This window comes from Sarcophilus harrisii, chromosome 2, assembly GCF_902635505.1.
Source record: "Sarcophilus harrisii chromosome 2, mSarHar1.11, whole genome shotgun sequence".
NCBI classification, from domain to species: Eukaryota; Metazoa; Chordata; class Mammalia; order Dasyuromorphia; family Dasyuridae; genus Sarcophilus; species Sarcophilus harrisii.
In genome coordinates this window covers 204,440,101-204,453,411 of record NC_045427.1, presented here as the reverse complement: position 1 = coordinate 204,453,411, position 13,311 = coordinate 204,440,101, and the positions used below count along the sequence as shown (strand labels likewise).

Sequence of the window (13,311 nt, the reverse complement as noted above, 5' to 3'; positions counted from 1 at the left end):
CAGGGAATACGGCTTAGGCTGATACGAGGGGGCAGAGGGGAACAGTTCTGGCCCTCTGAGCAGCCTGGCTCCCTGACAATTCTCCCCAGAGCCCAAATGTCTGGAAAGGCAACATGAACACACCACAGAGCACACAACTGTAAGGGTGCTTCAGCAGCAATTTAGGTTTTTCTTATCCTCTCCCTTCTCCACAGGGACCTGCACCAGCAGACATCCATCTCGCAATTGCATGGATAAACAAACCCCCTCTCTCCCTTTCTACCCCACCTCCCCCTTTTTTCTTGTCTTCCTTGTTAGAATTTAGAAGCTCGAGGGGGCACAGTTTTGCTTTTGTATCTCCAGTGGCCTGGCACAGAGTAGGCACGTCATAAATGTTTGATGGACCTTTAATCACCTACCCCCTCCCCTTTTGGCCCTACAACCATGCTCAGGTCTCCCTTTCTCTTGGCCTCCACTTCCAATGAGCCTGTCCCCAAGTTCAAAGGATCACTGATCACTGCCTCACTGATGTTCTGACTTCTCCTCAGGCCCTTGAGACCATCTCTCCCCCAGTCAGGGGCTGTTTCACAGACAAAGGTCACGGAGAAAGGCTGCTTACAGAAAGTCTATCTGCATTTCTGAAGCAGTCAGTCGGTGGCCAGAAGGAGGAGGGGGTAACAGACCAAGAGAATATCGCATAGATCACAGATTTGGGCCTGAAAAGCATGTCGAGGGCCATCAGTTTAACCAGTTCATACCATATGGTACAGATGAGACTGCTGACCTGCCCAAGCTACACAGGCAGTGACTGGTACAAGTAGCCTTTGGACCCTGAGTGCTTGTTCCCTTTAAACATCCGGACTCAGTTCTTTGGGTTCTTCCTTAGTGACCTGACATCTGTCTCCTCCTCCTTTCTTACTGCAGCTGACCCCATTCCAATCTTTGTAACAATTCACTCAAAAGAATGAAAGAGGCACCTATCTATTTTTCTGGCTTCCAGCTCCTCCTCCAATCCATGTGCATGTGATATTATCTTCCTAAAGCACATCTGATCACATCGTGACTCTCCCCACCCCCACCTCCCAACTTGCCTCACCTGGCTCTGGACCCAAGATTCTATTGGTGTAAAGTCCTAGTATGGAAATCCTGGCGCTGGTCCTTCACTAGTACAGATCGGCCTCTTACCTGTTGCATGGAGCACTGAGAGGTTAACTGATTCACCCAAAGTCAAACAGCCAATACACATCAGAAATAAAACTTAAGCCCCAAACATTCCTTATTTCAAGGATATAGTTCTATCCAAAATGCTACACTAACTCTCCCCTTTCAAACCTTATCTCCCACTCTTTCCCCAACTTCAGCCCTGAGCTTCTGGTGGTGCCCTTTACTCCCCAGCACTGTTGCTCATATTTAACAGAATCCCTTCCCCACTTCCACCTGATAATTCATCCTGCAACAATCAACTCAAAGCCCCCTTCTTCCTTAAGCCCAGCCTGACCTAGCCTAAAATGGTTTCTTTTTCTTTTTAACTTTTATTGTGATTTTTGTGTCCAAAGACCCATCTTGCCTCCCTTGCGGGTGTGCTGTGGGATCCAGAGAAGAACCAGCAGAGACTCCTGTGGAGAACTTGCTCCTCAGCTGCTGCCTTATTCTCAGGATGCTGCTGCCTTACTTCCATGACAAAATTATAAGCTCACTGAGGGTGCGGTCTCCGTCTTCATCTTTCTAATCTCCACTAGGGGGCCTAGCACACCATCTCAACGTACACTACCAACTGACTCATCATCCTAGAATGGTTCTTTGTGTCTATCAAAAATTCTCTAGAGCCCTGTCAATCAAGCCCACACATCTCTAAGCCTCCATCATCATCTGACTCCGGAACTCTCCAAACCATTTCCTACTATCTATCTAGACCAGCCTTCTCCTTTAAGTCAAACTAGTGGCCCTCCAGATGCCCTGCCACTACTTTTCACACCTTCGAGCATGCCATTCCCTTAAACAGAAATCTCACCCTCTCTGTTTATCTATGTCCTGCTCTTCAAAGTCTCCTTCCTCTTCAAATTCTTATCACCTGTCATGTCTGTGTCCCTGATTCAGCACTTGGCACATGCTTCTCTGTATTGTTTTTTGTTCTTCCTCTCTAGTTTGACTCTGTTGATCATGTCTGTTTTCTGTCTCTTTTCCCCAGCCCCCACCCCAACCCCCAAGCAATTAATAGAACCATATACACAGTCCACTTACAGCAGACTTGTAGTCGAATTCAAAACTAGGGACATGGATGTAATAAAGATTTTCTCCCTAATTTGTGAATGATATTACCCCAAAACATTCAGGACATATGGTGTCTGCAAACACAGGTGCTTAGTAAATGAGCAAGATGATATAAATAAACTTGATCCTGTTGGAGAAGGTCTATTCTTCTCAGAACCTGACTTACAAACTAACAGCTCTGCTAAGCTAACAATTTTGTATTGGGAAAGACCCGAGGATTTTGGAATCATGTGACCAGGAGTGGAATCTAGATTCTGATTTTAACCAAGCCATGATTCCCTAAATGACTAGAACTTGTGACTTTCAGCAAGATCTATGCCTTGTCTCGGGCCTTAGTTTCCTCACATATAAAAATGGGATTAGAATTGGATTAATGTATCTTCTAGCTCTAAAGTCTTTATTCCTAAAATCTCACAAAACCATATTATTGCCAAAAATGTGTCTCTCCTCATTAAAACTTCTACGGGTAAATGCTAACAAGGATGATCATAATCCAGTGTCATCAGAGGTTCACAAGGGCAGTTTAGGAACTAAAAAGACATACATTGTGATTGCAGTAACACTGAGTGTCACTGAGTAGGGGAAAAAAAAAAGTTTTCCAGAAAAAAATTATCTCTATCCTTCCTTGAACTGTGTGAGGAGTCTGGAAGCCTAACTTCCTTCAGCCTGAGGACATCAACTGAGGCTCAAGTGTGGCAAATGTGATTAACACCATGAAAATATTTTAAAATATTACAAGGTTCCATATAGAAATGAAAGATTACCATGAATGTCTCTAGAAAACTTGCTGCCTATGAGACTGCTCTGATGAGAATGCCTGTGGATAATTACTTTCCATTTGAGGCACTTCACACATGAGACTCACTAGTTCTGGTTTACAATGAGTCTAGTTGGAATGAGGCAGCAGCTTTATAAGCTTCCTTTTCTGAATTTCTCCCCCATCAAGTATAAACAAAATATCCCTAAATGGGACAGAGAACATCTCCCCTCTCTTGTAACCTCTCACATGGACCTCTGGACCAACTCAGACACCTCCCAGTCAGGATTCCCCTAACTAGCTTCCCAACACTTACATCCTTCAGTCCCCTCCCCAGGCCACTGCACACAGATGGCTGCTTCGGCTAAAGACCCAGACAAGGGCAGGAAGCCGACTTGATTTGTTTTTTGCTCAGAAACAAATAGCTGTTATACCCTCAAGCCAGGGTGTGATGTTTCTTGTGAGGTGCTAAGTGTAAACACAGACACACCCAAGGTGTGGGGCTGCCTGGTAGGTCTGGCAGCATCTTTACAAATGACTGTGCTTGATTGTGTGGATATTAGTAAATCAACAAAGAGGAAAGGAAGTGAATGATAGACACATAACCTGTAAAGAGGAGGCAGCTCCAATGCAGCTAAAGAAAGATCGGGCTGAATTAGCAGCCATTATAATGTACTGGCAATTACTTATCTGCCTCTAGTTTGTAGAGCTTTACCTGTTCTTGTCCCCAAAGAAATATTCAGCTTATATTACATTCAAAGCAGCTGCCATCCATCACTCACTACAAGGAGATGAGGATGGAAGGGTGGACGGACTACTACAATACGTCGAAGGCTGCAGCAAGGACTTCCAGATTTGGTTACAAACCTTGTAATTTGCTGGTGTCTTTGCTGTTAGCCTAATCGCCGGAGATTCTGCCCCATGCAGAGATGAGGCTATTAGTCTATGAGGCACATGTACTAATGAGGACCAAGGAGAAATGCTAAGAACAACCATCTGAGTATGGCTGGGGGGAGTTCACAGTTTCTGTTTGTACGTATTCTTATGTCTTCTCACATTCTTACCACCACTGGGCATCTGGGCAGACCCCAACCTCCAGTTACAGAAAGATAGAAAAGTCACCCATTTACAAGGTTTCAGACCCAAGAGGGGCAAACCAAATATCAGAGACTGGGAAAGTGTTAAACAAGTTCCACCCATGGCCCGAGGACCAGCTGCTCCAGCTCCATCCTGTGACAAGCAGAGCTCTGAAATCCAGACTGATGTTTCTTCAACTACCTGTGCTCCAGCCCTACTACACAGAGAACTTAATATTTAGAAAAGTTTGGGAGAAGTCAACTTCTGAATGAAAACTGGCAATGTTTTAAAAGAACAGATAATATGGCATGCCTCTTATCTCACTGTGAAGAGACAGGGAATAATGAAGGCAGAAAGAGTACTGGCTGCCAAATGTGATCATGGCATTGGCTGTTTTTGCTTAATTATTTTACTTTGTTCCTAATAATAATAATATATGTATATAGTTAGTTCCTAATAATAATAATATATATATATATATATACATATACATAATAATAATAAGGTTTCATCTAGAGATTGGGGAAGTTTCCTTTCTACCCCAAAACAATTGTGATTTAGAGATAAAAGGCATAAAGTATATTCTTAGCAATATTTAGGATGCAATAAATATATTGTAGTCTGCTCCGGTGGCTATTTTGTTAAGGGAACAAGGGAACATACACTTTCATTTCGGCCGCCAAAGATGAAGGGAGAGAGAAAAAGGAGAAGACAACATAAGCTCACCACACTGTGGGTGCCTACCATGCTAGCAAAAAGTTCTCCATCGTCGTCACAAGCCACGCCTCCGGGACTGTAGAGCTGAAACCAGCCATCTTTGCCAGTCCGCACACTCAGCAAACAGGAGTGGACCTGCCAAGGACGTGAAAAGATGTAGAGCAGCTGCAGCACCGGGGGCCAAGGAAGCCAGAAGCAACAGCACGGGACCAAGCCCATCCCTGCGCTTCCTCGGAGAAGCTGGGCCCAAGGGGGAGGCAGCCTCAGGAAGGAAGAGTTGGGATGGTTTTCCAGCCAAGACCCTGTTCCTCTCCTCACCTGGTGCTGCAGGTACTGGGCCGGCTACAGCCTTTGGGCCCTAGGCCAGGATCAGAGCACCTCAATTCGGGCCTGTTTTCTAGACATCAACTAGCCAAAAGTGGGGGTACCCGTCTCCCTCCAACAGAGTCCTTCCTCCGTACCCAGAAAGGGCGCGCCTCCTTTGACCAAACATACTGACAGCAGGGTGGGAGGGAACTCCAATGAAAATTCAGCGAACGGCAGCAACAGGGAGGTTGAGTCTTAGCACGCGAGAGCAGAGGCTGGGCCCAGGTTCCAAGCTTTCTCTGCCTGGGCCTTCATGGAAACTATCAGCAGCTTTGGCAAGGAAAGGTGAAACACTTGAAGCCACGGATGCTGTCCTTGGCTCAGCATCAGAGCCCGCACAAGCGCGTTTCTAAATCAATGTCTCCGCCAGAGGAGAAAACCAGCGGAGAAAACACAGAGCTGGTGGGAAAAAGGCTGCTGCTGGTGACAGTTTGCTGTAAAACACTGACATCACAGACCAAGCTCAGGCCCCCGGGCGGGGCATGTGTTTATACCCCAGGCCCACAACCTCTGCAAACAAGCCGTGTGTGTGTGTGTCTGTGTGGGTGTGTGTCTGTGTGTATGTGTCTGTATGTCTGTGTGTGTGTGTCTGTGTGAGTGTGTGCGCACGTGTGTGTGTCTGTGTCTGTGTATCTGTCTGTATGTATCTGTGTGTGTGTGTATCTGTGTGTCTGTATGTGAGTGTGCATGAGTGTGCACACGTGTGTCTATGCGCATGTGTGTGAGTGTGTCTGTGTGTGGGTAGTTGTCCATGAGTGTATCTGTGTGAGTGTGTGTACACGTGTGTGTCTGTGTATGAGTGTATCTGTGTGTGTGTGCACGCACATGTGTGTGTCTGTGCATGTGTGAGAGTGTGTCTGTGTGTGTGTGTGTGTGTGTGTGTGTGGAGAATGCCTGTCAGCCTGCTCCTTTTCTCGAACAAAAGCCAAGAGCCGGCGGGCAGAGCTCTCCAGGCCTCCGACCCGGCTCTCCCCTGCCTGCCTCTCAGACACGGGACCCCAGGACAGAAGGCTCCCTGACAGCCCAGGACAAGCTCACCTCTTGGCGTGGGTCTTCAGCAAATCTCTGAATCACATACTTCAGTTCCCTGAAAGACACAGACCAGGGACTGGTCACCGAGACATGCCCCTGCTCACGCTGCTGGGGACGGAGGGTCCTGGTTCTGAGGGGAGCACGGGGACAGGCAGAGCCAGCTAGTTAGCCAGCGGGTGGGGCTCCTAGACTGGGAGGTCACCGGCACCCCTCCAGCTCCCCCAGAAGGGATTTACTGGGTTTGGAAATCCCAATGGCTGAAGGGGACAAAGGGCCAACTCAGGAGCACTTTCATGATGTCCGGCCTTAGCCAAGAGGAGGAACTGCCATGGTGTGGGCTCTGGGACAGGGTGGAGGGGTACAGGGCCTGAAGAGCAGGGGCAGCCCCACACCCACAGGGTAAGAATGACTGCAACACTCACTTGGTAAACTTCTCATGCGCAAGAGCTCTGTAACAAAAAAAACATATAATATTAATATAAGAAAACGAGTTTGAGTGTGGTCCTTTCAGAAAGAGCAGTTACAGAAATCCTTCTGGAGGAAAAGCATACAAGGATTTTTCCCCCCACTTTATCTATGATCCTTAAAATGAAAAAGAGATTTAAAGCAACACTTCTAGGCACCAACAAACAAGGACTGGCTGAGTGATAGGCAAGGAGAGGAATAACAACAGAAATAAAGAATTGACCCCAAAATCACACACTTGTAAACAGGAGTAGAGCTACCTGTGTTTTTTTTTTTTTTTTTTTTTTCTCTATCCCAGAGACCCAGGTGTGTTCATTAATTGTTCTGCAATTAAGACAAGGCCATAGCTAATTAATGCAGTACATCAGAAAAGCAATTAAGGATGGCTCAGAAAAGTGAATTGCATCATGGCTGGCCTGCGCAGCCCCTCCCCAGAGGCAGAGGGAATGGCTGACTGCAGCGATGACGCCATGGCGTTACAGAGCAGGCAGCCAGGACTCAAGAGTTGGATTTCTCTGGTCTCAAGGTATTGGGCCACTGGGGACAGGAGAGGCCAGTAAATTGGGCAATTACAGGCTGTAATGTACCCCCTCCGAGAGCTGCATTTCATAAACACCATGCTCGTTAATCGGTTCCTAGGGGAGCACCATGGGCCTCCCAGAGAAATGTAGCTTCTCCCATCTATCAAAACAGAGTCATTTAGACCTTTTCCGTCCCGCTCACTTAGACAAAGCACTCTTGTGGAGGCCCTTTTCCACCAGGATCTTTCCCTCCCGACTTTCTGGTGATAAATATTCCACAGGAACAAGGGGAACGTGAGAGCCAGGCCCAATGAACAGAGAAGCCAGGAGGGGTTCTGTTAATGGTTAGGAAAAAGGATGGGGCAGGTGAGAGGACTGTGTTTCTCTCCTAATACTTCCAGTCCAGAGACCAGGGCCAAGCCTCTTTGGGCCTCCCTCCCTTCCTCTGCACAATGAAGAGGATAAAATGTATGCTTTCAGCTCTAAATCCTATAATCCTCTGCCGCTTCCTGCCCGTATTCATCATGGTTCAGCAGCTCACGCGGGCTGATGAGGCTTTGGGAAATAAATTGTCTTCCCCAGGAAGAACTCAGCAGATGTCTGCGATGTTAGCACAGACCCAAAGAACAAAAAGAAAGGCGAGCCGACTCACTCTTTGGGGAATGGAATAGGTTGAAGCAAGCTGGCCAGAGCTGGTCTCCAGTCATCGTAGTCTGACCTAGAAGAGAAGGGAGGCAGAGATGAAGCTGGTTGCCCAGCAGAGCCAATGTGACACACGGCCTCCTTGCCACCACATTGGGGTACCACTGCCTCTTAGTCGCCCAAATTCTTAACCGTCTCATCCTCGTCTTCTCACTGCATCAAGCAAAAACACTCAGATCTGGCTGTGTCCTCCTTCCCAATCCTCCCGGAGAGACCCCGTTTCTCCCTTCACACAACTCCATTCTCATCACCTGGCAATCCCCCCACCTCTCCTTCCCCTCCGGGCTGTCTGCCACTTGGCTACTAAGCTGATTTCCTTAAAGCCCCAAACCAATCGTGTCTCTCCTTTACTCCATGAACTCCAGGGGCAGTCTATTACCCCAAGAGTCAGAGCTTTCCAAATCTTCCCAATTGTAGTATTTTATCCCCATCCCCGACTCTAAAGTATATGTTTTATATTTACTTAACTGACTGCTGCTGTTTCCCCACAATAGACAAAAAGCTTCTTGGAAGGCCTGGTCAGTTTTGATTTTTGGTTTTATACTCAAAAGTTCCCAGTATACAGTAGTCACTTAATAAATGCTTGGGAAACAAAATTAAATTTAATCTGGCTAAATAAAGCCTTTGCACTGAGCCATATAAAGCCTCAAGTAAACAAGATTCCTCTACTAACATGAGGGGAGATGAGCACTGACTTTGTGAAGATGATGTCTCTATCATTCCTTAAGGGAAGGGAAAAAGCACTGGAGTTGGAGCCAGGAAGACTTCAGTTTTTTAAGCGGACATAATGAATCTAATTTTTCCTGTAAGTTTCATGAAGCGGTGATTGCTTGTTGACAGTTCAAATCCTATCTGAGACACTCACTAGCTGAGCAAGTCACTGGACTTGTCTATGTCTATGTTTCCTATAAGATGGAAAGGTTATCCTAAATGGCCTTTATGGTCCCATGGGCTCTAAATCTCTAATCCCATCAGACAGGGTCGCACTGGCCTCTCTCCACTAAATGTGGGGGACACACAACAACTAAGTCCCCAGCCTGTCTTTTCTTCGCTGCCTCCTAAGGGCCCTGTCAGAGAGAGAGAGAGAGACAGAGAGACAAAGAGACAGAGAGGTAGAGACAGAGAGAGAGAGATGGGGGGGGAGAAGGGAGAGAAAATCTTGAGACTGTGAGTGCAAATGTGAGTATAGGGACATATGAATGTAGAGGGTGTGTGCATATGTGTATATCAATGTGTAGAGTTTGTATCCTATCAATCTGACCCTTATGAGCTTTCATATATGTGATGTCATGGCAAAGGGAATAGAGAAGTCTTTCCTGCCCATATTGCAGTCAAATGATTTTTTCTTCCTTCCAATATACCTACCTAAAAATGTAGTTACTTTTAAAGAATATTGATCTTTTTTTACTCCTATATCAGCTTCATTTATGAATCAATCTTCTTATCGACCTTCTCACTCCCCTACTTGGTATGCTATCTCTTAAAACGAAGAATTTTTTTAAAGGGGGAGAAAGGGGAAACAATTCAGCAAAACCAACCAAAGATGCTGTCATTTTGAGAAAGCAGAACAGAATTTATCCATCAGTAAAAACCCTTAAAAGAAAGGGCAAAGATTCCTAAATTGTCATCTCTACAGTTTGCAAGTAGATGATAAAATAGACTATTGATTCCACAGCCTAGTTTTCCTTCTGTACCAAATCTCTCTTCCAAAAGCCTTAAGAGCTCCTTAATTTTTACTTCACCTGGAATTCAAGACATGCACAATCTAGTGCCAACCTACATTTCCAGCTTAATTTCAAATTGCTCTCCTCTATGAATGTTGTCTCAAGCTGGATTTGTGAACAAATTATGTTTTGGGGCCTTTGCTTCCATTATTTCTTAAGTCTGGAATGTTCTTTTCCTCCTTAACTATTCATGGATATTTTTGAAAATAAAAATTAATTTAAATAAAGAAAGAAAACAGCAGCACACAAAAGTCAAAAGCATGGGATGTGCTTCTCTATCCATAGATGAGCAGAGCTCAACTGGTTCAAAGTCAAAAAATAGGCTGGGATAATGAGCAAAATACAAAATAAGAACTTGACCATAAAAAACTACTATGGCAACTGGGAAAACCAAGAAACAAACTCAGAAGATAAGAATGTGAAAATAGATATAAGCAAAGTCTCAAAGAAAAAAAATGCTAATTGGGTACAAGATCTGCAATAATTCCTAGCAATGTTAAAGAAAGAGATAAGAATGGTTGAAGAAAAATTGTGAAAAGAAATGACAGTGATAAAAGAAAATTATAAAAAGAGAATTAACAGCTTTGTAAGAGGCACCTATTCGTTCTTGAAAGGTAAACTCTCCCAAGTCATTAACAAACCTTCAAGCAGCTCTTTGCATCTCTAACGAATTTCTCATGTAACAAGTACAGAGTATATCTGTTGTTGCCTTCTATTAGACTGTAAACTTTACAAGAGAAAGAACTATATCTTATCCAAACCAGAGGTTCTTAACTTGTGGTCCATGAACTTAAAAAACAATATCAATAACTATTTCATTATAATTGGGTTCTTTTGTAATTATTTAATTTTGTATTAAAAACATTATTTTATGAAGGGGTCCATAGGATTCACCAGATTATTAAAGGGGTCCATGACACAAAAAAGGGGTCCATGATCCAAATTAGTTTACACCTTAATACCTAGGACAGTGGACTATATATAGTAGTAATCTCTTAATAAAAGTCTGTGGATGGATGAAATAATTAAACAGCCATCTGTGACATCTGTGTCACCCCAGTGGCATAGGATGATACATTGTAGCCTGGAGTGTTTGGACCTATCTCATGTTGGGTGAGACATGAGACACCAGGTGCAGGATTTTCCTTACCAACTGGATTTAAATTCCCTCCTTTACTCCTTACCCCTATCTCAAGAGCCCTCTAGATGGGATCCCCTCCTACAATTATCTCCCATTGGTACCTGCCCCAAGCACGTTCAGAGCAAGAGATCTGAGAGTATCACTATTCTGTGCTCCTCGGATGGAACATTATGCTGACACTGTATGCATTATTTAAAAAGACATATTTACGCATTTTTATCTATCTATCTATCCATCTATCTTCATGCCCAAGAAACTCACAACTGAGTAGCAGCAGCCTCATTTTTTGGAATTTAGACCATGCACTGGAGGCCCTTGAGAAAAGGCTTCTTCAAAAGCTGAGCAAATAGAGAGGAGTTCCCAGAAGAGGTTTATTGCATGAGATAAGTGGATGAATTATGGAAAAGGCAAGTATAAGATTAAGAGCTCCAGTAATACAGAAATCCTGGAGTCAAAGCATGGAGCACCTAAATATAAAGCCTTTTATCTATCCAATACCATTCACAAGAGACTGTCCAACTCAACTGATTAGGGCAAAGACATAATATTTGAGATAATATTTATAAAGCAGTTTATGAATCTTCAAGTTCTATATAAATGTCACCTATCATTATTAACATTAATAAATGATATGACAAATTACACTGCAAAGATATTGAAGAACTGCCTAATTAGAAATCCTATGACAAATCAATTTGAATGAACATTATAACAACTACCTTTTACTATTTTTAAAGGTTTGCAAAGTACCTTACATGTGTGCATAATATATCTATAGATCTAAATCTAAATCTACATCTTTATCTATATCTAAACATATCTCATATGATCCTCATAACAACCTTGGGAGGCAGGGGCTAACATTATCCCCACTTTACAGATAAGGGAACTGAGGTAGATTTGCTCTGGGTCACAAAACTAGTTAGTGAGAAGTTGGGTACTATTATGCATTCGTTTGGTCGAGCTAAATTTCAGTTAATAGTCTGCGGTCGAGTTTTCTGCAGTATTTAGCACAGAAAATGCAGAATGAATAATCTTTCTTCTATGCCTTTTTCACCTCCAGCATTTGGAGACTGGATCTTCAGGTGAACACAGAGAAAACTGGTTGGTCCAGGCTGGTCTCTGGGTTAGGAGGGCCCCAAAAGGCACCAGCTAAATGCAATAATTTGGAATCCAGTTCTTCACCTTGAGCAAGAGACAACAGACTAGGCTGGGGTCACGGAGCAAGGGGCCCTTGGCTATTTTCCTGTTCTGCTCTGATGTTACCCTCTCTCCCCACAAAGGCCAAATGCCTTCACAGGTGGCCTCTACTACCCTTGTTGCTAACCACACAAAAACTGGTGTGGTTCGGAGGGGAGGGCGATGGGGGTCACTGTCCCCTCCTCATTCCACAGCAGTGAAAAGCCCCTGAGATCCTCTGTCAGTCACAAAGACATCACTAGGGGCTGTGAAAGGAAAGCCACGTCCTTGCCATTCCTGGAACCTGCCTTCACAGTGTCTTCCACCAGCTATGTCTGCGCACTGTCTCAGGGTGGATGGAAAGAGAATTCACAGAGAAGGTCACAGAAACCACTGATGTCTTCGATGGGAAGGCGTCAGACCTGGCCAAATACACACCCAGCAAAAGCTCAGTTCAGATTTCTTTGTGGATTCCTCCAGTAAAGGTCAAATGGCTTCACATTCTAGTCACATCAAACCCTTGATTAAATAGCCTTGCCCACACAGATGGTTTCCTTTGATGGCACTCTTTGCCTAGCTCCCTGCCTCCCAGTGGGCACAGGTCTCTTAGGCAGGTTTCTTTTCTTTAGGTTTAGGGGGTGCCCACAGTAACCCTTCACTTCTCTCCCTCCACAACATGCTTGGTGGTCCCTGGAAGGCAATTTAGTGCCCTAGGCGCACCTATCACTGAGCTAGGCAATTGAAGAGAGAGGCACGGACTGGGCTTACTGGGAAACCCCGTGGATGGGGCCTTCTCACCAAAACCATTTTCGTAGGTGTCTCTCACGCTTTCCTAGTCTGGCAAGAGCATGACCCCCTCTCAGATATGGTGGTAGAACTTCCCTTCTTTCTAGTCTGGGCAAGTTGCCTCCAGCCACTGGGACAGATCAACTCACAAAACCCTGAGAGGTCTATCCCAAAGCATGAGGGAGCAGCTACAGTGCTCCTGAACAATTTGCTGGCTACATCTATTGAACAAATGGTTAGAAGGTTAGGAGTGGATGGGATGACTAGGAATAGAGAAAGGGAAAGAAATACTGGGATCTTGGTGACTATCCTATTAAGTAGGAATAGAGGGAGTAGAAAGTTCCTGGGAACAGAAAGCCAAGGGACAGTGGCAATGTGAGTCACAACATGGCAGCCTACCTTTCTTCAGCTGACTTGGTAATGGAAGGACTTGCCTAACACCTACCCTAAGTATAGCCTAGTCTGTTTATGAATAGAGTTCATCCAGTGACATCTCAGCATGTTGTGAGATGTCAGTGAATCTATAAGATCTCCTAATTCCTAGCTGACTTGTGAATCCCCCAAAAGGATTATCTGAGTGGATGTATATGCCCC

General features: G+C 44.7%; 1 protein-coding gene across 3 annotated transcripts in view; it reads right to left on the bottom strand.

The window, feature by feature from the left end:
- Positions 1-13,311, bottom strand: part of CMIP (c-Maf inducing protein) — a 259,640-nt gene that overhangs the window by 10,437 nt on the left and 235,892 nt on the right. For all 3 annotated transcript variants that reach the window (XM_031951284.1, XM_031951283.1, XM_031951282.1), the window contains exons 11-14: positions 7,838-7,903; positions 6,622-6,648; positions 6,206-6,254; positions 4,829-4,936 (exon numbers count right to left, since the gene is read on the bottom strand). In XM_031951284.1, coding sequence (XP_031807144.1) covers positions 4,829-4,936; positions 6,206-6,254; positions 6,622-6,648; positions 7,838-7,903 — 250 coding nt within the window. The remainder of the gene's footprint in view (positions 1-4,828; positions 4,937-6,205; positions 6,255-6,621; positions 6,649-7,837; positions 7,904-13,311) is intronic.